This window comes from Helicoverpa zea, chromosome 15 (assembly GCF_022581195.2).
Source record: "Helicoverpa zea isolate HzStark_Cry1AcR chromosome 15, ilHelZeax1.1, whole genome shotgun sequence".
In the NCBI taxonomy this organism is placed as follows: domain Eukaryota; kingdom Metazoa; phylum Arthropoda; class Insecta; order Lepidoptera; family Noctuidae; genus Helicoverpa; species Helicoverpa zea.
Genome location: NC_061466.1, coordinates 4,445,679 through 4,469,439, shown reverse-complemented (window position 1 = coordinate 4,469,439; position 23,761 = coordinate 4,445,679). Strand labels below are relative to the sequence as shown.

At 36.5% G+C, this 23,761-nt stretch overlaps 1 protein-coding gene across 2 annotated transcripts; it reads right to left on the bottom strand.

The window, feature by feature from the left end:
- Window positions 1-190: 190 nt before the first annotated feature.
- Window positions 191-22,197, bottom strand: LOC124636929. 2 transcript variants are annotated; one of them, XM_047173204.1, is made up of 8 exons: window positions 21,861-22,197; window positions 19,621-19,802; window positions 11,417-11,655; window positions 9,852-10,304; window positions 8,706-8,970; window positions 7,320-7,419; window positions 3,937-4,126; window positions 191-1,346 (listed from the first exon to the last, which is right to left on the bottom strand). In XM_047173204.1, exons 1-8 carry the CDS (start codon window positions 21,981-21,983, stop codon window positions 847-849), a joined length of 2,052 nt encoding a protein of 683 aa, XP_047029160.1. In that variant the 5' UTR covers window positions 21,984-22,197; the 3' UTR covers window positions 191-846. The 2 variants fall into 2 exon arrangements, with proteins under 2 accessions (XP_047029160.1, XP_047029161.1); XM_047173205.1 differs by lacking the exon at window positions 21,861-22,197 and adding an exon at window positions 21,195-21,725.
- Window positions 22,198-23,761: the final 1,564 nt, after the last annotated feature.

Here is a 23,761-nt window from a genome sequence, read left to right as displayed (position 1 = left end):
GTCATTATTATCACACCAGTCTGTAATTCCAGCCAAAGTCGTGTAAAAGGAATCCAAAATATTTATTTTCTCGTCATCAAGTGCAACTTTCTGGACCGATTTTGATGATTTCAAAGATTGTTGTTTACTTGTTATTTTCTGGTTCTATTTATCATACTTCAAAGAATGTAGGGTGACCATTGAAAAACGATTTTTATTACACAATTTATTCGAACCAGCATTCAGTATTGTAGTCCATTTTGTTTAAACGCTTATATGGTAAGTAGGTAAAACGAGCTATATCTAATGCAAATGAATTACTTAAAATCAAAATCTAGCTAAAAACTGAACCTTCAGTTACTAATATAATTGCACCAAGTCGTAACAGAGAAAATGCTTAGTAAATAACTTATACTAAACTCGCCTAAAGTATGATTCGTAAATAAAAAATATATCTTGATTTCATTATATATTAATTTTGATTTCTCGAATAAATATTTCAACAACTTTCATTCCCAGAAACTGACATATAACCATACTTCAAGTTTTAATAATACTTAACAACTAAATAAAATCATTCATAGCGTTCTCACTAACATAAACATAATTATTATGTATAACCTAGAGACTAATTCCAAGGGTAGTCAGCATGACTCCAAACACTGAGCCAGCACTTCACGACCGACAGTCGAAATAAACACACACAATCAAATTCCCGACCAACTACACGCGAGGAATAATTTCATTGAAACAATATAATTGTAAAAAATACATTCTCTGTAAAATAATAGTAAAATAGTTATCTGAAAGGAAACAACAAGGAATAATAAAGAAAATAAAAATATAGAATGTGTGCTAATTGCTAAGCTAGATATCGTTGAGGGTGCCGTTGACTACGAAACTCTTCACTTCAGTGGTATTCCTGGAGTCGTAGTCGGAGATCTCCTCGATGACTAAGTCGTCAGTTTTAACCGGTATGGGAGGCAGGAGGTCGAGCAGTTCGCCGAGCTTGCGGCTCGTGGAGATCAGCGTGTTGGTGAGGAAGCTTTTTTCGTTCATGATATCGCCATCGTCTTCGGTTTTGAACTTATCTATCTTGTAATAAGGTTCATAGTTCTCCTCCTTGACGATAGGCGGCATGTATTCGCCGTCGTTGTAATCGAGGTCGTGTTTTTTCATGAGTTTCTTCAGGTTTGGTGGCCAGTCCTCATCGATTGGAAGGTCCACGTAGCCTCCGGCGAGCACCTTGTGCGTCTCCGTGTTCTTGACGACTTGGTAGTCGTGGTCCGAGTGTGGGCGGTTGAATGTGATCAGCTCATCCATATTGAACTCTCCGTCATCTATGACGGTCTCGTCGAGCGCCATTTCTGGAGAAAAAGAACAAAATTGTTAATAAATTGTTTGATGAACTGAACGAAAAATTGCAAACTTATGTAAAAGGTTTTTTGGATCAGCTTTCCAAAGTGCACAGAATTACGTAACTTTTCATTGAAACTCGAAAAGTAGTGCAGCCGATTATGCATGGCGTTCGAAATGTTGCGCCGAGAAAGTCGATTCGCGTATTCGAGCATAACGAACATCAAAATTTACGTAAATTAAATTCGTGATAAGGACGTTATGTAAGTTGTAATAAATAGTTGTCAGGCACGTAAACATGGTACTTTCGAATGAATTCACGAATGTAGTATTGTATGACCTTAGTCACGATTGAGATAGTTAAACACTATTATCTATGCCGCATGGAAACTTGAAAGTGATAATTGTTATCTTTCGGTCGCGGTCCAAATAAAAACAAGGTGCTCAATTTCTTTTTATAGATGCACGTAGCGAACTATTTGTGGACTTTTGTGACTGATTGACCGGTACAGCTATAACTATTTTAAGCTATGCAATTTATTAGTGAACTAGTTTTGTTCTACGCATTCAAATCCTGTTTCGTAACATACTTACGTTTGTCCAATTCCGTTTTTTGTATAAGATCTTTCAAATCCTGTTTGTAAAGTTCAAATTTTGTTATACAATAATTTGACCTGCTAATGAGATTTTACATAAACGAGATTACTACGTGCGTATTGAGTTTTTAGACAAGAACGAAATGCTTATGTAAACAATGTAAGTGATATCGCTATGTGTAACAAAGTTCACGACCGCATCAATCTGACTTATCTTCGGACAGCCCAGGAATCACTGGGACTTTTATTTACACAATGTTTTTAAATAATAAATAAATCATTTATTTCAGGCCTTTACACCCATATAAATTACAAACAATACAAATGAATGAATTAAACTTATCATAATAAAAATCAATAATCAATAATAATTCATCACAATACATACAGTTACATTACAATAATTACATTTAAATTTCTCACATTTATTAAAATAATATTTTTACATTATTCAGCAGATGAACCATACAGCAATGGTTCACGTACTGACAGTCAAATCGGTCAGAAAAAGCTCTCAGAATACTATTGCGGCTGCCTCGCACCCTGCGCACCAGGGACGTGCACCTTTTGCGCATTATAGTGTGGAAACAATCAACACGCGCCTCGGCAAACATCCCTGACGCGCTACAGAAGCGAGGCAGCCCCAAGAGCACCCTAAATGCGTTATTGTATTGGACACGTAGAGCGCTGTACTGCTTCTGCGTATAATCCACCCACAGACTGCCAGTATAAAAGGACGTACAAAACGCTCTAAATAAGGTTATTTTGACGTCCCTTGTACACCGAGCAAATCTGCGGGCTATCATATTCGCACGAACAGACAGCGCCCTACGCTCCCTTTCAATATCTGCACCGTCTTTCAGGTCAGAGGTTAATATATGCCCCAGGTATTTAAAAGTATCAACTTTCTTAAGTAGGACTCCATTGAGCTTAATTGCTGCTAAGTAATCTGGACACCTCTTGGCCCGAAAGACCATGCACTCACTTTTACTGACGTTATACAGCAAACCATGTTCCTTAGCATATTTTTCACAAATGCCAATCAGCCTCGACAACCCACAAACAGAGGCGCTCAGCAGGACCATGTCGTCAGCGTAGCTGATATTATTCAAGCACACATCCCCAACATGGCAACCGACATGCGTGCTGCTGAGCGTCTCTATCAACTCATTAACGTACAGGTTGAAGAGCTTAGGTGAGGTCAACCCCCCTTGCCTCACGCCGCACTCCAACCTGTAAGGAGCTGAGTAGGCCCCCGACCACCGAACAACATTGACCTGATTGTTGTACCAGTATTGAAATATACGGATAAGACCGTCTGGCACTGACGACTGCTTCAGTTTTTGCCACAGTAGATCATAACAAACCAGGTCAAATGCCTTCGATAAGTCGAGGAAACAAGCAAAGACAGGTGTATTTCTATCAGTGTAGTACTTGACAGTTTGCTTCAAACACAATATTGCTGTTTCTGTAGATAATCCTGCTTTGAAACCGAACTGGTTATCATGAATTTTTAAATGATTATCCAGCTGAGTGTTAAGCAAACTATCAAGCACCTTTGAAATAACCGTCGCCAAAGATATAGGCCTATAATTATTCCTATCGCTAACATCACCGGTTTTATTCTTTATGATTGGTACCACCACCGTCCTCATTTTAGCGTTGCAGATTTTTATATTTCTACAAGTATGGTTTTCCCAATTTAAAAAAGAACTACTTTTAAAAAATATTAAATAAAAAAACTACCTGTAAAGGTGGACGACATATAACAATTAGGGGGAGAACGATTAGTAATACCGTTTAACAAAACAATTATTGTAACAAATACGTACTAACATTGTTTTAGGGATACTCCGAATATCGCTAACATGCTTAGGTGCCTTCGGATGACGGAAGTTCGCTCGAAAATTACTTGCCTAATTTTATCGTAGCTACTTGAAGTACTCCTAGCCGATTATCGGCTACGGCGTGTTCTCATGTAAGAAGGGGATTAGCAGCTACTTACTATTGGAAGCGGAGAGCAGCGCCCTAGTGACGGCGGGCGACGAGGGCGGCGTGTCGGCGGCGCGGGGACGGATCTCCTCGCGCATGGACGGCAGCGCCACCAGCGCCACGGACAGCAGCAGCACTAGCAGACATGTGGCTGGCTGCGCTGTCTTGTTTGTGGAGCCGCCTGTCACGCCTGTTAGCACGTTCTGGAAGAATAAGAGAGAATTTTGTCAACTTTGATATATGTGGCACACCGCGCTGCGCACCACTAGCGCTGCCCCAAAATGATAGGAGGGATGTAGTGGTGAGAATATGGAGAAGTACCAGGTGACCGAGAGCGACGTTGAAGAAAGGGCGAAGTGCTGAAAGCTGACCCGACACCGTAGAGGATACAAGGCAGGAAAGAGAGAGAGATTTCAACTATTTTAGGGCCTATACAGACCACGTTTTGTAAACGCACGTCGACGGCGCTTTTATGAGCCTGTTCATGTGTATCACACATGAAAGGGCTGATATTGTTCAGCATTATGTCAATAGGGCCGAGGACAAGTTATGTTGATTCTCTTTTAAACACCTGAATACATAGAACTTAGTAACAAATTCAAGGTATTTTCAATATATCATGTGGTAATAAAAAACGTTTATTTTCCCCAGCAAACGTTATTGGATATTTATTGTAAACCATATTCATAAAGTATATGAATTTCACTACTTCTTACACAAGTAACACCATTCTATTGAGACGCATTGTCTTGATTTGCAGTTAACTTTAACGACTGTTTCACTATAGAATTATTGACTGTCATTGTTGTTATCATTAGTAGGGCAGATTGAACAAGAACTTGATTGGCACAATTGGTTGGTCATAGTAATAATAGTAAACTATAAAAATAGATGCACTTCTTTTTGCATTTTGTTTTGTTTAAACCATAGTTTGTTTCTAAATTCGTCTAGAATAGTCTAATTTTCATGAACCAAAAATCTAAGTATCAGGACCATTAATCTTACAAATTCTTATTAATGACTACTGAATTGATAAAAAATCTGATGAAACTTGGCAGTAATTTAGATAATAAGGCTACTTTCTATCCATGTATGGGAAGAAGTTTTTTCAGGATGCGGGCAGAAGCTAGTCACAATTTATAAATGAGATACCCTTATACGTGTAGCACTTGGTCATTGACCCCAATATTATTGATCATCAGCAGAACAACTAACTCGACATTCTTTCAACAAAGAATAAAAAATACTGTCATACTGACGTAAATATTACGAAAGTATGAATCATCTAGCTACTGGCTTCGTGTTCGATACACAGCGTTCCACGTCAATCTGAGTCATAGCGATGGTCAGTGATCAGCTTAGCTTTTATATTGCGTTATTTAATACTAGTTTTTTCGCAGTTTCATCTGTATACCGGGGCATTCATAGCAGTTCCTGGATAGAATATAACCTATGTCACCCAGAGATAGTGTAGCTTCACGACAGATTTTTTTTACAATTAAAAAAAAAACTATATTAGTTTAGGACTCAAAATTTAACATAAACGCAGACATAAATTTTCGCATATAAGCATATTATCCAACTCTATCATTATTACATAGTAGAAGAAGCCTTATTTGAATTTAGTTATAAATTACCAAAATTAATTGAAAAGATCTCCAAATGTTAATCACTGCGAGTTTTTAAGACCACTGCCATTCAAAATGATAGCTGACATTATATTCAAAACCAGTTTAACTCGATCTGAATGGCAGTATGAAATATTGCGACAATAATAGTTGGGTATGATTTAAGCTGTCACCAATTTAATTCATTTTGTGTTTCTTAAATAATAGGGTTTGCCCTCAAAATAGTAGATTTGTCACCAAATGTAGTCACCAAACAATATAAAATCATTTCCACAATAAATTACCGAAAATCATGGAGATATGGGGTCAAGTACCAAATAAATGATTTTGTATGTATTATAATAGGTTTGTCCTAATAGTATTTAAGCAAACTAATTTAAAGAGATCACCAATAAATCATATATTATATCACTAGAAAATTTCATGAAGGTCTAAAAATGTAGGGTGGTCGTCATCATCATTTCAACCAAAAGAGTCTACTACTTAACTGGCCATGTGCCTCCCCCCAAGGGCTTTAGTTTCCACAGGTAGTATAAATATATTTAAATTAAATTTCTAGCTGAATAGTAAATAAAACAATTAATCAAAGTCAAAATAATCAATATTTATTGTTAAAAATCTCACTGCCCGCGCCCCGCATCGTACGATCGTACCTACAACCAACCTACAACCCATTCGTTGAGGCCCGAAAGCGCGCCAATTTGTCTCCCTTCCCTTCCTCTTCCCTTTGAACATATTTTTATTAAAATTATAAACTGATGTATTAAATTGGTAACGAATACATTATTTTAATAACTGAACGAAATAAAATGTAACTACTGTATTGGTGACAAAATAACAAATAAAAAGGAGTCGCAGTCAGGGATCGATTAATCGATTTATTTGGTGACAGATCTACCATTTTGAGCACCAAGCTATTATTTAAGTAATAAAACTATTATTATAAGAACGAAGTTTATATTCATGTAATGCACTACAATTTTATTGGTAATCCATCTCATATTTTACACATTATATTAACAATAATTTGCTAATTCATACCTGGGAACACTCTTTGTTTATCTGAGAACGAAAATATTTCGTGGCGATAGATCTATTTATTAGGTGATACAACTTGATGACAAATATAAATTTTGGTGACAAAAAATATAGTTCCCATAATAGTTGTCACTAGTTTGATATAAATGATAGGCAGAACTTTCGGTAATCTAGTTACGTAACACTAGTGCAATTGGATCGGATTAGAAATGGCATGGGGCTATTGTTGTCGATATTTTTATCTCGCTCACACAAGTAAAGAGAGAGTGAAAGGCAAATATCGGTAATTTCTAATTCTATTGTCGAAATGTGTTAATGACTTTTAAGATAGACTATTGTTTGAATTTGCAGCTTCAGCATTAATTGACATCAGCATCCTCGATAAAATGTCTATAGATAACATAAAAGCCACGCGTGTTTCAATGAAATTAATGTTTTTATGTCTTACTGGAAATATATATTTGCCAAGCCTAAGGGTTGGCCAGTTATGAATTCAGTCTGTATATATTGTATAGAAATGAAATGACGGGAGATGCAACAATAAGAAGACAAACTCTTACCTAAATATAAAATGCAACAGATGGTTTCACACCAGTTCATCAAATCATTTCCTGGCAATTTAAATCTGATGTAAAAGTGTCAAGACTTATCACGCTCCATTTATCGAAACAAAAAGATTTTACATAAAAAAACAGCTATAAAAACTAGTATTTACATAAACACTATTTACCTGTAATCTCTTTAGTTGCGCGGACAGAGATTGGTTTTGTGATTGCAGAATCTTTATCCTCCGAATGAGCGTCTGATTTTCCGCTGTGCATTGTTTAACTCTGGAACAATGGACAAATTGTTGTTATTTCCTTAAGCTGTGACGGGGTTTCGTGTTATTAAAATATATTGCTTGTTGAGTGTCATTTTATTAATTGTGAGTTAAAATACGAATACTTTTAACTTCTGAATACATATTGACGGACTTTTGTAAGTGTATTTGAGTACTTGTAAAACATCTTGTGGTAACGATAAAAAGAGATGTTATAGATTCATTTATCTACACGAGTATTATGAACAAGAGAACTTGGTACTTAAAAATGTTTCTTTTCCAAGTTTCAGAACAGTCTAGTCTATTTTGCACCTGAATAAGCAACAGTATCAAGTATTTCAGAATATATTTGTCTCAAGGACACTTGCAATACTGTAAACAGTTTAAACTTGTACACTTGCATTCAAAAGGCTTTTTCATAATACACTCTAGATTTTCTTCAATAACTACTGCCTTCCGTGTAGTAAAGTGCATAATTGCATGATTTTTCGCAATGTCCCGTTGCAGCTTTCTACAGTCATAGCGTGCAGAACATTGCCTCATAAGAATTACAATTAGAAAACATTTAAAATATAAATTAAAAATCATGTCTTTCCGACTGACACAAAAGTGAAATGAAAACAAATGTAATGAAGCAATTAATTAACCGCAGTTCGCTGAAAAAATAAAACAAAACTGCGAAATGAGTACCTAATTTGTATAAAGAACAATTTGGCTTCAACACCTCATATTAAAAACCAGTTTATTAGCATTTTCAGCCCATTTCGTAACCAAAATAATATTTCAAATTCGTAAAACTGGTCTCTTGCCTTTAAGGAGGATGTCAAACTGAATGATTTTGCTTTCATTTTCTACTCATGTCGTACAAAAAACATTTTATAAGTGAAAAAACATATAATCACGATCGGCGCGATCACGGAGAGATCGGATTGGATTGACGTTTCAAAGGACTTTGAAAGTGCACTTAAATCTGAACATATACATTCTCTTTCTGCTAATTAAATTTTAACTTTAGTAAACGGTTAAAATATAACTCGCAAGTGAAAGTACTGAAATGGCACATTTTGATAAAGCTAAAGTAACTGTAACATGACTGTCTTCTTAATGAAATATGTATGTATAAACGTGTTTTAAAAACATTGAAATCATCAATTCACTTTGATCACGCGTATCAGCATTATACATAAAATCTCACGTGTCCTTTCAGTATCTGTATGAGAAAATTCTCTGCTTAGAACACCATTAAAATCGGCTAATTATAAGAATGAATATATTGCAACATATAAATGTATTTACCTGTCTTCGAGCCCGTCAACATACTCCTTCTTCCTTTTACGGGAATCTTGAGCTGAGATCTTATTTCTGATTTTGCGCCTGATCCTTTTCAATTCTCTTTCTTCGTGCTTAGTGAGGGGGTAGCTTGTGGGTAGGGTAATGCCTTCCTTAGCTAACAACCGTCGTTCCTCAGCAGTGAGCACTAAACGAGGGTAGCCGTTCTTGCCATCGGGGACTGCATCCTTGTGGTCGTCGTCGTCATCGCTCCGTTCGCTACCTGAGTCATCTGGATGGGACAATAAAGTTAGATTGGTATTTTATGGGGAAATAAACTACTAAAATAGATTGGCTCATGTTAAGGCCTATCGAAATTCGAAAGCAATTCATGGAAATCTTAATACTGAGTATTCTCTATTTCGACAAATACACTTAAAACATGATACATCGTGCACGCAATGTAATACACAGTTTTGTCACTGCATATGAAGTTACCAGAATAAATTCAATTGGACAATTGCATAACCTACTATTTGCACACAAAAGCATCGGCACTGACAATTTACTACATGATAGGAGGCGTAACAAACCCGTCTTTGCAGGCAACATTTTCGGACTACCAGATTTAAAAATATCACCAATTAGATTAATTGAAACCTTTGGTAGACCTTGGCCTCATTTCAAACTTTCTTAACTCCCAACCCTACAGTTAACGATCCAGTTAAATCCAGTTATTAAATAAGACATCGTTAAATATCATCTATCAATTATGGAGACAGTTTCTACTTTCGTTTGAAACACATTTAAAATCTATTTCTGGACGACGGCATTAAAGAAAGTAAATATTTAACGAGTCTATTGACTAGAAAAACCGGTTGTTATGTCACCACGATCGAACAATTGTAAGCTATCATAAATGTGCCTGATATGTTACTGGTATAACGGACTATATTTGCGTGCGGTTTAGCATTTTTTGTGGCTTAGATCTTTTTTTGTCATGACAAATCCGGTGCGTTGAATGGGACACCTGTTTGACGTACCATATTGATGATAAGATCAAAACTACACTAGCTGTAAAGTCACGCCTTTACAAATACCGTATAGCTACAATAAGTCTTCAAACGTTTACATCTGAAAACTGAAATATCATGCAAATAAAACGTTTCTCACCGCAATTGTTTCCACTGTGGTCGTAATCATAATCGCGCGCCTCAACCTTCAAGTCTTGCAGTTTGCTCTGCGACAACAGATTAGCTGCGGCCAATTTGATGTTTGAAGCGTTTTTCAAGTCCGCAGCGTTAATGATCTTTATGGATTTCAGGTCTTTCATGTCTTTTATCGTGACTGGTAGGAGGATAGAGCGAGGGTTGCCGGCCATGGGAGCCACGCGGATCACTCGTCGTTGGGGGGCCACACTTTCTACTGGTTTGGAGTATACTTTAGTCTGCGGGTTCAGCACTTGAATGTTGGCGACCTTGACGGGTTTCTGAGGCTGTGCCTTGACTACCAACTGCGGTTTCGGTGTGCTTGTACTGGCTGCGATTTTGATAGTGGGCTTCTGGACTTTCGGTTGCACGGCTACCTGTGGCGTTTGAGAGAGACGCCGTTTTCTGTTGCCTTTACCTGAGATTGGGATAGTTATCGTTTTTGAATGGTTCTGCGTATGTAATTATTATTGATGAGTTCTATAAGGAGCATTAGAAGTACAGCATAACGCAATTGACACAAATGAGTCAATACTGTTGTCTAGTCATTAGTGAACAGTTTCAGAGTACATTGACCAATAAATTGTTTGTTGCGCAAATACTGAGACATATTTATCAGAATTCCATTCAAATAAAATGCCTATTCACATAAAAGCAGCGGTGATACAATTACCAAAAAATCATTTTTGACATTAATATATTGACTCAAGTGTCTCATTGAAAGCAATAAATAGAATATTATATTCGAAGGTCGGCTGAAATTCGATAAACGAAAAACAGATAATGTAATATAGGTATTGAAATTATATAAAGCGTTTGACTTGAAGTCTTAGATAAGAGACTCTAGTTCTGTATGTAGGCAGGCCTGTTATTCGCGAACAGCGGGCAAGCCACGTGCGACTGGATATTTACATAAGTAGATCTTGTCTGATTTCTGCGCAATACACTTGTATTTTTGCGTATCTATTTTTCTGTATATTTTTAGGAACTAAATTGAGCATTATGTGCCTAATAGTACATGATTTATGCAACAGTTTTTGCTACAAATATCACAGACGATATGCCCTTTTACTGACTTTGAAACTGCGTTATAACGTTTGTTAGCTTTATTTAGTCACGCTAACTTGTATTAAAATACCTGTGTGCAATGTGCATTGGTTACGGTAGGTTAAGGCTCAAGAAAATCTTTTATTTTTTTATCGAAAAGGACAATCTCATAATATTAAACAAAGACGCAGATGATGTATAACAACAGTCATTATTACCACTGTCTTAATTGCCTTTCAGTATCAGTTCAGTACCTATCTCGTTTTTGGTTTTTGTAAAAGACAAAATTATGAACAACATAGTCATTATAATTAGTCATAGTCATTATTCAATGTCATCCGTTAACTAGCATTTGCGTCGTTATGAAAAATTTCTAACCAAATGAAAATAATGTTAGGACCTGATACGCAAAATAGCACAATTTGTGCAAAATTCACACAAACACCTACTCTACAACCAAAAATTCTTCAAAAAACAACTCACCAGGACTTTGGAATGTATTTTTGTTAAGGAATCCGGGAACAACATTCTGTTCGAAGTTTAGCATATCAAAGGTCTCATCGACGACTTCGCTCGAAGAGTTGGAGCCATCGCTGGAGTCCTGGATGATCACGTCCTGACTGGTGCCAGGACTGGTGGGCTCCAGGCCTATGGGGGAGGCGCCGGCATCCTCGTCACAAGAGTTCTGGATCAGGAATGGGGACAGTTGCTGCTCGAAGTCACTGTTGAAGAAGGAGTGAATAAGTCTTGCGTCTTTTTATAGATCTATTTTCCCTGCTATAAGGGATGGTTTCTATCATAGTATTACAGGATTAAATTTTTTGATTGAATCATCCTCCGAGCCTTTTCCCAAACTATGTTGGGGTCGGCTTCCAGTCTGACCGGATTCAGCTGAGTACCAGTGCTTTACAAGAAGCGACTGCCTATCTGACCTCCTCAACCCAGTTACCCGGGCAACCCAATACCCCTTGGTTAGACTGGTGTCAGACTTACTGGCTTCTGACTACCCGTAACGACTGCCAGGGATGTTCAATGACAACCGGGACCTACAGTTTAACGTGCCATCCGAAACACAGTCATTGGTGTCTAAGATATACTTAGAAAGTACATCATCATCATCATCATCATCATCAGCCTATAGCAGTCCACTGCTGGACATAGGCCTCTCCAAGTGCACGCCACTGAGATCGATTTTCGGCTGCTGAAAGTACATACCAACTTAGAAAAGTTGCATTGGTACTTGCCTGACCTGGAATCGAACCCGCGCCCTCATACTCGAGATTGGTTCTTTGCCCACTAGGCCACCACGACTTTAAATAATTAAATATAAAAGTAAATTTTTTGATTGAATGGCTGCAGAAAATTAGTTTAAATAAATATGTGGAGCTACTTTTGGTGAAGATGTCTAACATTGAAAGACTCCATCTGTAATCCTAATACAGGTGAAAATACGGAGGCTTACCGTCTTACCACAAAAACTTTTTAACGTCAGTTTAAGACTTGTCTAAAAAAATGTCAAATTATGACGTTGACATATGGTTCATTTTGCAGCCAAAATTTTATTAGACAAGTGTAAAACAGGGTTTAAAGTTTTTGTAGTAAGGCCATTAATGTCTATCCAATGTTTAGTACTAAACCACATTCCTAAGTGAACAAAGTGTAGAAAATAAAACTTCACTATTTCACGGTATAAGTTATGTTATCAATACTAGAAACAAGTAGTAGCCGTGACCTTGGTTTCCACAGCAAGGTCACATTGAAAACCGCAAAGCATGTCTAAATCGATAGCAGGGTTTAAAAAACGAGTTCAAAGTACCAAAATCATAAAACGATTCACGTTGAAAATCTAATAGAACATTTTTACATCCGACTTTTAAGAAGGGTGTATGTTTTTAATACACCAGACAGTATATTTTCATAAATTAATATTCAAGTAGGACTTTACCAAGAATTACCATACATCAAAATGATGGCTAAACACACGCTAGACCCGAGAGAATTCCGTACTTTGTAGTCCAAGTATCAAGATTACGTGGAAAATATCAGGGACCTTATGACATATTAAACGTGTATCACTGATACTTTACCTATAAACATATCACGGATATACTCGTGTAAGCAGATTTTTTCTAATCATTATCTTAATATTTACAGCATTACAAATTAACTTGTGAAAACGTCCTACAGAATTTATTCCTGCTTGGGAATCATAAACGACGCTGTTATTTCCGATGGCTATCGATCTTCAATGCACTTGACATCATAATAAGGATTCATTCAGGTCGCTCTACATAATGAATACAGAACAAATCAGAAAAGGTAATTTGCTAGAAATACACACTCATACATAAGGTTTTGTTTGTAGTTGTTAATGTTATCTTTTCTAATAAAGCATTTATATGACATGTAGGTATTGGAGGAAATATCTGACCTACATAATGGTAACAAATGCTACGACAATTAATTACAACATTTCGTATGAAACAACTATCATGACATACAATAAAAGTGCTCTGGCACGCTGCCACGAATCAAAATCAATTCTGTGCCCATCTAAGCAAAGAAAGTAAGAAAATAAACGGAAATAACGGTTGAATGTCACCCTATTCGTGAGATAAGAGTGAATGGAAAGATGTAGGTTACGATGTCTAGTAGAAATGGGGTGAATGCGAATGTGAAGGGGTGACGCGTACGGCCGAATGCGATGTTGCAAATCGAAATATGGGCGGAACGAGAGTTTAAGGTGAAATGATGCAAAATTCACGGAATATAAGGAGTTGTGCATTCTTTTAACATTTTATCTGAGCGAATAAAAGTTTTACAATTGCCAAAGTACAGTTAAACTACAGCTAGTACTTCAAATAAGAGCCCCTTTAAACCAAACCGGTTTTGACGGAGCTCTAGTTTTGAGATAATCAATATGGCGAACTTAAACATTAAGAGGTATCCAAATTATTGAATCTACATATTATCTACTCTTCTTAGGATTCTTTAGAAAACGCACAGTACCTAAAAAGAGCCGTGACTAAAACTAAAAATATGCGTTTTTTAATAACATTTCTTTCTTGCTTATCAGCGATTTACGCAGCGCACTGAGGTAGTAACAGTCAATCGAAAAATCTGAATAAGTTGGTATTACTTATACGATTAGAATATCGAGAAAAATGTTGATACTTTAATTTGTTGCATTAATTATATTATGTACACACGCCATTTTAAACCTACGGTTAATAATTGTTAGTCGTGGGTTGCTCTCAAAATTTGACGGGTCTGACAATAAGTGAAAGGCAAATATGACTAACGAACGAAGATTTCAACACGTAGGCAATCTTGGTAGACTTTAGCGCTTTCCAGAATGTTCATTACATTCAGCTATTTAAATAATATAATTGCTGACATTATTAAACGAATAAGATAGTAAGCAATGTGATAATTTGGAACGAGCTACGATTGCACTTTCGGTGAATTTGGGTTATCAAAAGTATTGCGCGAGTATTATTTTCGCTTCACGTTTACATTATCAACAAAACATTTTAAAACAACACAAAATTGTGAATAGATTGCCGCATTATCAGCTACGATACTTTTTAATCAGTTCTTATTAAAATCATAGTATCTACGTGATAATTAGCGGTTTTACCATTTATATCAAAGTTTTGACTACGGAAGTACGATAAAGGGATTGGTAAATCCCATTTTAAAATTATTGACTTGAGCAGTTTACTGTTTAACCCTGAAATAAAGGACAACAACTGATGCAGAGGTCATCAGAAAGGGCGATGCAAGTTTTTTCTCCATACCATCTTAGGAGTGCACAAACAATAATTTTATCTCGACGACTTAATGTGATAAGAAGTGCAGTAAATATCTTAAATGTATTGTCGAAGCTATAAAAGTAAAATAAGAGCTATCTACTCATACTTGGCAACTACTTGACTCAGTTATTGCAGCATACAGGTAAATGATACAGGGTAAAATAAACCTTTTAGGTAAATTGCACAAAGAATTTATGCTCATCTAGTTTACGAATCGTGGCCTGTATGCTTGAAAAGTAGCTTAAATGTAAGTGCTATTTTATATTATTTATCCTAACAATTCCGTAAATATGAAATTACTACACCTCTATTAATTTAAAAATACTGCCAAATATAAATATTATAAGGCTACACTATTATAAGGCTTCTTTGAAATAAAGACAAACTAGCAAAGGGTGAACGCCAGGTATTAAAACCTCCTTCGTATGCAAATACCCTAAGAGCAGAAGGCTGATGTAATTCACGCGAAATATGATAATTCTAACTCAGACTATACGTAGATAGACCCAACTTTGGCGTTGGAATCGGCTTCAAAAAGAGACTATCGTCTATTGCAAAAGAGTATAAAATACAAAAGGATATATTACATTACATCGAATAGAATAAAAAATAGATTTATCTTGAAAGGGTTGTGTTTTACCAACAAATTGGATTTGATCGAACTGAATCGGTCCAGCCAGCCATTTCATACGTGACTGACAAAAGTGTCAACTTCGAAATTCAATAACTTTGGTCAATCCATCGTATTGATATATTGATTGACAAACCACCCTTTCTCTAAGACATCCAATTGAATACATTTTTGGAGAGGTCAAAACCAACAGTTCTATGATGGGTTTTTAATTTCTCTTCAATTTATCACCCTGTATATGCGTCATTTTATTACATGAATATAAAATGTTATATTTAACCTAGATATGCCCTTAGTCAACCTGTCCCGTTGTTTCAACAGCCGCGGCGTACTTGAATGGCGTGTCTAGGAACGTTTACACGGACCATTGTATATAACTTATTGATATAGCATCCATGTATTTACGTAGATAGGTTGCTACACGTGCTGACCTCAATGCTACAAATGTAGTTCAACCTTTTTACTTTGTTTTCTATGTTATAGGTGGCTATATGAGAGCAAGTGATTATGGTATCTGTTTATAATTTGAATATCTTAAAGAGTAAATATTGATAACGGTAATATGTACCTAATGTGATATGTATGACGACATAACTGTTTGTAGAGAGTAGAGAGAAACAGTACTCATTCCTGGGATGTACCTATTTCGCTTTGGAAGATACGTCTAGCTACATAAAAAAGGTACCAGCACTGCATAAAAGAACTGGCTAGCAACAATACGCAACACTTGGTACACCATTTTATCGCATGCATCCTCCGACGCGTATGACATGTTCTAACCTCTGTCTATTATAAAAAAATAAATTCTTATCGCGTGCCGCGTTACAGCCGGCACTGATTAGAATACTAAACACCAAGTGTCACTAACATTAACGCTTCACAAAAATAAATTGGTGAGACGCTCACAAATTGCACCAACAGACGCTTGAGTCATTGCCTTCTTAACGGACCTATGATTGGAGGCAATAGATAAAATGTATCGTCGTTAACGTTCACTCGTATCTTCGCGCAAATTACGCCAATAAAACTAACAAAGCAGTTTTTATTAGACGCAGTTCAATGATATTGTATTGAAATCTCATATTTTTCTAGTGGTTATTACTTAGTGTCCAAAAAAAGCGATGAGAAAGGCAATTAGTCACACACATATTGGCGACATTCCTGAAATAGCATTACTTTCATAGTAGACTGGTCTACTGGGTTCCTATTTTCCTAAGCAAGCTAACGTAGGTACCTAAAAGGTCTCCAAAAATTAAGTAAGGTGCTATTGAACATGTTTACGAAACGCAAAGTTGTCTCACAGGTATTCAAAACCTTGTTCATTAACCCGAGAATAGGGTGGAGTTGTCCGACAACTTCACGATTTGATAATAGCCATTAGCGTCGCGCGAAAATGGCCTCTATTGTACGGCAATAAAGTTCCTTGAACTTGACTTAGCGGCACGCATGACAAATATGTATGTTTAGCGAGATTTACTATAAATCTTTACTGCGTTCTTAGTTATATCATGGGCACGAATTTTTAATTTGACAAATATTTTCTTTAATCTAATCATGGGCGTAGCCACACTGGGGCAAGCTGGGGCACTTGCCCCACCCTGGGCCCTGGCTCTGACCTATAAGGTGTCTGATTAAACAATGTTTTTTTTACTAACTCTAACTAACAACATCAACAATCATACTATCCGTAAGTTATTGCACAAAAAAAATTGACGACTTCGAAAAGAGCGCGATCAAAACAAAATGCACGCTCGAGTTCCCGAACGTGCGCGGTGCGCGCGTCATTTGAAAGCGAGCCGTATTCCCTAAAATAATAGGTGCTATGTGGAGTAGCGAGCCGAGCCGTCCATCTAATCCAAAAAATAATGCATTGAAGGAGATGGAACTGGTAGATGTGATCAAAATTTCGGAAATGTTTTATCCAAGTGTAAAAACCGCGCTCGCTATTTTGCTTGTCCAGCCATGTACGACCTGTACAATAGAACGATCGTTTAGCACAGTGGTTCTTAACAGTTGGTCCGCGGACCACTGGTGGTCCCTAGAGGCATTCCAAGTGGTCCGCGAAGCTTAGCTGCGCGACGTTGCTATACGTTATCTAACTTTATTTTTATCGACTTATCTATGGAAGCAAGGGGGTTTTCGTATGGACGTATATCGCGTGTCGTACCTAGTCCCCCCATTCATGAAAATGTATATTTGGACGACATTTTACGTAGTTTTTGGTTTTGGGTCTTAAAAAATAATTAAAATATCGCGCTCGCTTCGCTCGCGTATTCAGAAACTGTATGCCCTTATTTTTGCATTCGTCAACAAACAAAAAGTTAAGTACGTTTGGGCTAAATTTTACGTAATATTTGGTTTAAGTCCGATAAAAATTTCGCGCTCGCTTCGCTCGCGTGTTTGGAAGCTACATAGGCAAGTTTTTCTTTCTTTGCATTTGCTTATCTAAACAACTGCTGACATGCGTTTAGCTTTGAGTAGTACTGTAACAAAAATTCAGAAATTAGTAAAGAGAATGCTGTCACAAAAATCTCATTAAATTAAAATCTGTAGCAGTTTTTTGCTAAATAATAAAAAAATGAGTGCTAATTATAAAGTATGCTTGTATTCTTTATCAAAGTACTCTCAATTTAGGTAAACCGATGAGGTGGTCCCCGGCAAGACAAACTTTTGGTAAATCTAACATGACTAAAAGGTTAAGAACCACTGGTTTAGCACATTACAGCGGGTCAAAACGTGGCTTCGCTCAACCATGAGCGAAAATCGTTTAAGCGGCCTGTGTAGGTATGCTAAGTGTGCACAGAACAAGGGTCTCAGAATCGAAAAATATTTTTTTAGAAGAAGTGCTTGACAGGTTCTGCCAGAACCCACGCCGTCTTCTCTTGAAGTAATATTACTCATACATAGGTATACTTAGATAAAACTTTAATTTATACCTATTTAATATATACCTAAAATCTGTCCTGTGTGTGTGATTGTTTATTTTCTGTACCTGAAAATATAAACCTCTCAAATTAAGAGATTAACAAGTTTGAGATTAACGGCTTAAGATACAAAAAATCGGAGGGCCCCCGCCCTCCCCCGGGGGATAGGTTGACTGCTGCCCCACCCTGAGCCCAAAGCTGGCTACGCCCATGAATCTAATAAACAAGATGTGTGTGCAGCTAACGCTAATTGCCGATTTAAGTGTTCTACGCATTTCGCATCTTGAGCTTGGAAACAAGAATTCAAATGAAAGCCTACAGTATCTATATTTAAAATGCATGAATTTTATCACTATCTGACGAAAATACTTCAATTAAATATATCGCTCTATATTAAAATTTATTTCATTAGAATTAAATCGGAAACAAGTTTTAGAGGAAGTTTCTGTTATCTGCACCAACGTTCGAAGTGCAAATGTACCCAACTATAATTTTGCATTTACGTACAAGGATGACTAAGATCGCTGTTAAGCTCATTATATTTTATCATTTGTTCAACAGTACACAAGGCTGGTTTTATAATGCCACTGGCCACCAGGTAATTGCGTTAAAACTCGTTATTTAACTCGACTAATTTCTTTTTGTAGTTTCACACGCGATACACAGTTTTGTATTTATTTGCAAGTCTGTAAATCAGGTAGGTTTTTAGACTAAAAAAGCAATGGTTTCCATTATTTAGACCACACCGGTCCAAACAACTTCTATAGGTATCAACTATGCTTATCAATTCTCCGAGATAATTTCTAGCAATTTATACAGTCCATAGTTCAATAGCAGAGATCAATGCTGCATACATTCTATGTTACCTAAGTCTTTATACAAATTGATACTGCCCGCATATTCATTAATAATCTTATGTAACGGCGTGCTCACTTATCAAGCTCATTTCAATTCAAATTCCACTAAAATTCACAACAATTTGTGTGATAACAAGTCCTTGGTAGTTAACACTAATCAAAAACCCCCAATGTATGCAAAATCGATTAGACTAGTGCTGATTCATTATGTAGTATGCATTTGTGGTTGTGTGCAACTGGCCTTATTAAAAAAGTTATGTTGTGATCGGCCTAGCCTTTTCCCAACTAAATTCCAGTCTAACCGAATGCAGCTAAGTACAAGTGTTTTACATGGAGCAACTGCTTTTCTTCCTCCTCAATCCAGATACCCGGGCAATCCTTGATTACAATGGTTCTGTAGTGACTGCCAATGATGTTCAAGTGACAGTCGAAACTTAATAAAAGTAATGTGCCAACTTACAATTCAGCCTGGTCGCTTGACAGCCCACTGTCGGAACATGAGCTGCTAATAGCTTCCGAGGGTTGGGAGACATTGTCACACAGGTTGAAGTCGGGCATAGCATCCTCAAGGAAGTTGAGAGAACCTTGCTCCAAGGAGAATATGTTCTCCAGCAGGTCATCTGATGTCGGCCAGGGGTCCGACTGTAAACAAAAGTGGTTATTAGAATTTTTATGCAAATTCATAAATATGAATGATTAATGAGCATAAAAAAATTCAAGTACATGAGTAAAGGACAGCAGGTAACTATTAATTAGTTAATAACTTTTAGGAAATTAATTGTCAGTCAGTGACAAATTGGAGGAACACTTATTTAATATGTTGCTCATTAAAATATGTCCCTAATTGAATAATTACATGGAAAGATATTTACTAATGAGATGTATGGTGTATAGGTCATTAGTTAATGATTTATTTAATGTACTTGGTACTTGTGGAATAAAGAACATAACTATACCGGGACCTACAACTATAATTAACTAATACCAATATACTCTAAAATTCAACAATGGAAAGAAAGCATCATTCACATTTTTGTACATTGAACCAGACAGCCAAAAAATTGAAAAATGCTTAGGGATAGCAAAACAACATAAAATAGGTACAATAACATTGGGATAGATACTTGTTTGTTTGCAATGTGAGGATTTTATTGTGCAATTTGTAAACACAATCCACCCTTTATCTGATGCAATGTATGCAAACATTGCTGACATCTAGACTTCTAAGATAAAGAGGTAAATTACTTATAATAAATACTGATTTATGTAACCAAGTTCTATAAATCTTGCACTGACATAGAGGTGTGCTGTTCTGAAGAGTCATATCATGTCTCATATCTGTAAAATGTGGGCTCTGTGAGAGACCAATAATAATAGTACCTATTTATTACATAGGTAGGCATAATATCAAAGCATTTCCTTACTTATGTTGAGAGCATACTTTATTTTCTCTTTTGCACAAGTAAATGTTAGTAATTAAAACATTCTCTAACATATTCAATTACCTGACACAAATATTTAACTTATTTGCATTTTTACTATGTCTGTCTTCAAGTCATTGTTGACTATGACTTGTAAACCAGCAGTTCCTATTAGAAAGATCAGTATCCGAAAAGCCTGACTCATACTAGAATTCCCAAGGCCCAACAAGGTAAAATAAGTGAATTGTGAGTCAGTTCCGCACTTTGCATTCAGCTTGATAATACTACTTTCATTTTCTTGAAGACTTCTTTAGTGAAAGGAATAAAATTTCTAAAGTTTTATGAATTAAATATCATTGAATTTAATCTTTGTGATAAAAAGCATGTGCAAATTAACAAAACAGTTGTTCTTATCATGTTTTGACTATTCTAATGTGGTTCCTGTATACCTGTTATCTTATATCACTTAGATTTAGATATTAACGCAGGTAGTGTATTTTGATAAGGAGATGATTTGCTTGCTAGAACTGATAACAGTTACTTAGTGGCCTTGCGAAATAATAATAAATATGACTAACAAGAGGGTAGTTTATAAGTAAACAACATATTTTACCTCAAATAGAGACATTAAATCTAGTTTTTTATCCATTTTAAACACTTCACGTTTGCATGGATATTACATCAACACTATTAACATTAGTTGTTCACACAAAACTGTCCAGTTGAGGAAAAAAACACTAAAAATGTTTTTGAAGCACTTTGTACGATACACTGTATAATCCTGGTAATGGTAACTGAGGAATTGTGGTATACTTAAGTGAATATTAATAAAAAATTAAGCGGCATATGGATGTGGTAGCGACCGCATGGTGCCTAGCTGGCAAACTACAACTTGTTTACGCGGACTGCCGGCGCGGCGCAACTCCGTGACGCACTGCCCTAGGTAAAGATTACCACAACAACACGCTCGTTAGGGGAAACCCTCGCTCCAATTAGCGGGAATTGACTAATTAGATAAGGAAGACACGGGAATGTAAGCTGTTGAGTCCGCGAGTGAACTACGTCCGTTCACGAAACCAAATGAACGTATAACGGTAAAAGTGGGAGCGTGAGTTCACGAAAGCTGCTCAGCGAGGTTCGACAATCGCCCGGCGATCACTATTACTTCACCGCACGTCTACCGCACCGCTCGTACACTAGCGACCCGGTTCATCACAATATCTGTGTGAAGCCCGATACCTTATCACCATACTGATTACTAAATGCGTAAGATACGAACCATTAAGCCGTCTTGTTGAAAGCTATCCATTTTATTCGTGTTCTTATTCACTTCGTCAAGCTCGTGGTCATTTCTTGTAAGATAATCCAAGATCTTGTTCACATCGTCATTGTAGAGAGTCATTTCGATCTGACAAGATCCACATTGAGGTCATCGTGACTAATTGCTTCTTTATAAACGCAGATATTATTATGTTTTTAAACACTGAGAAAGTGAGAATGTTTTACAACGTATTTACAACATTTTTATTAATTTTACAATTTACAAACATCAGTTTACAAACTAAAAAGCGACATGACATTTCCTCCCAACTTCCAACGTGGAAATAATGACGTCATGAAAGTAGGACACTTATCAATATTTCATTGGTCGCTCCTATGATAAAACAGTACAAATGATGTATGGCGCCATCTGTTAGAGTATGTTAGTATTACACGCGGTAGCGTTTAGTTAGTTGCTGCGTTTAAGAATCGCCCTTGCATTATATTAATTACATTCAATTTTATCGTTCTTTTTTACAGAATATGTATTTATTACTGAATAAAAATAAGATTCAATGATAAATCAGATCACCACTTTCATTGCTTGAAAGAAAACGAATGTATGTTTTTCTTATTTTCCGTAAGGAACAAAACGTGCCCCGAATTAAATATGGCGCCAAAGCAAGTGAATTAATTCATGAAGTTAAATTGCAGCTATTGTAAATTAATTAAGTGAAACTTGGTATTTTGTATGTGTAAATAAATGTAGTTATATTTAATTGAAACATTTTGTGAAACATTCTTTTACATTTTGTAATTTTATTCAAACCATTTTTATTTTTATTATAGGAAAAAAGTTAGGATAGTTTAAAAACAACTTCTTTAAACAATGAACAGGACTACCTACCTACATGTTGAATGTTAGATTGGGTAAGTGCTATTAAAGTTCCTTAACTGTTAAATAGGTAATTAGAATCTACATATAAGTACATGTAAGTACCTACTTATAGTTTCGGATAGTGGATATACCTAGGACTTGGATTTTGAACTTGGCTCGGTGCTTGCTTAGCCTGGCACTTGATGAAGGCACTTATACCTACCTAATAGTGTGTAGTATCAGCCTTTTTGGATGCGCTCTGTGGTCGTACCTACCTACTTACTTATGTCCTGTTTGAAAAAATGAAAGTATCTATCTATAAAGAAAACCTTCCCTATGACTATGACCTTTGATTGTAAGCATCTACCTGCTCTTAAAGCCTGGAGGGTTGCTTCACAAAAAACCTTTAATTTAGGCAATAGGGGCATGTGATAGTGGTCCAATTTTTCTCTAAACCTTGAAGGGGCCTTTTGTGCGTCCTTTTATGCCACAGTAACAGGTTCCATTAGTGGGCGACACGATGAAAAGATAGTTGAGTGTAGCACACTTTATGCTCGCATTTAAGAAGTTTATTTACACGACCAGTTTCCTTTATGCGAAGCAGACCCTGACAATAGAGCGGGAAAACCTGTATGACGAAGTAGTTCTCTTAAGTGAAATGCGTATTGTAAATATAGAAATCGGGTCACGTGTAATATAATATAATAGACACACGACTGTACTGGCTCGTGGCAAAGTATTACTTAAAGAGTTAGTATTGAATAGGTAGTCCTTCTTCTCGTGTTAAAATTGATACTAATGCTCTTTTGTAAATTTTTCAATAAATAGGATTTCACACGAGTTAGGTTCCCGTAAGGGGTAGACCCATCATCGTCCCGCCCCAATTACCAGCCTCATCTTCCCGTGGTACAACCTGCTGAAAAATGGGCGAGGCTCTTACTACCGACTGGTGGTGGTATAACATGTCACAGCAACAAGTAGGATATTAGATGTCTTGGTCGGAGATGGGCAGCAGACTTTCAGAAGTTAAAAAATATCCTGTA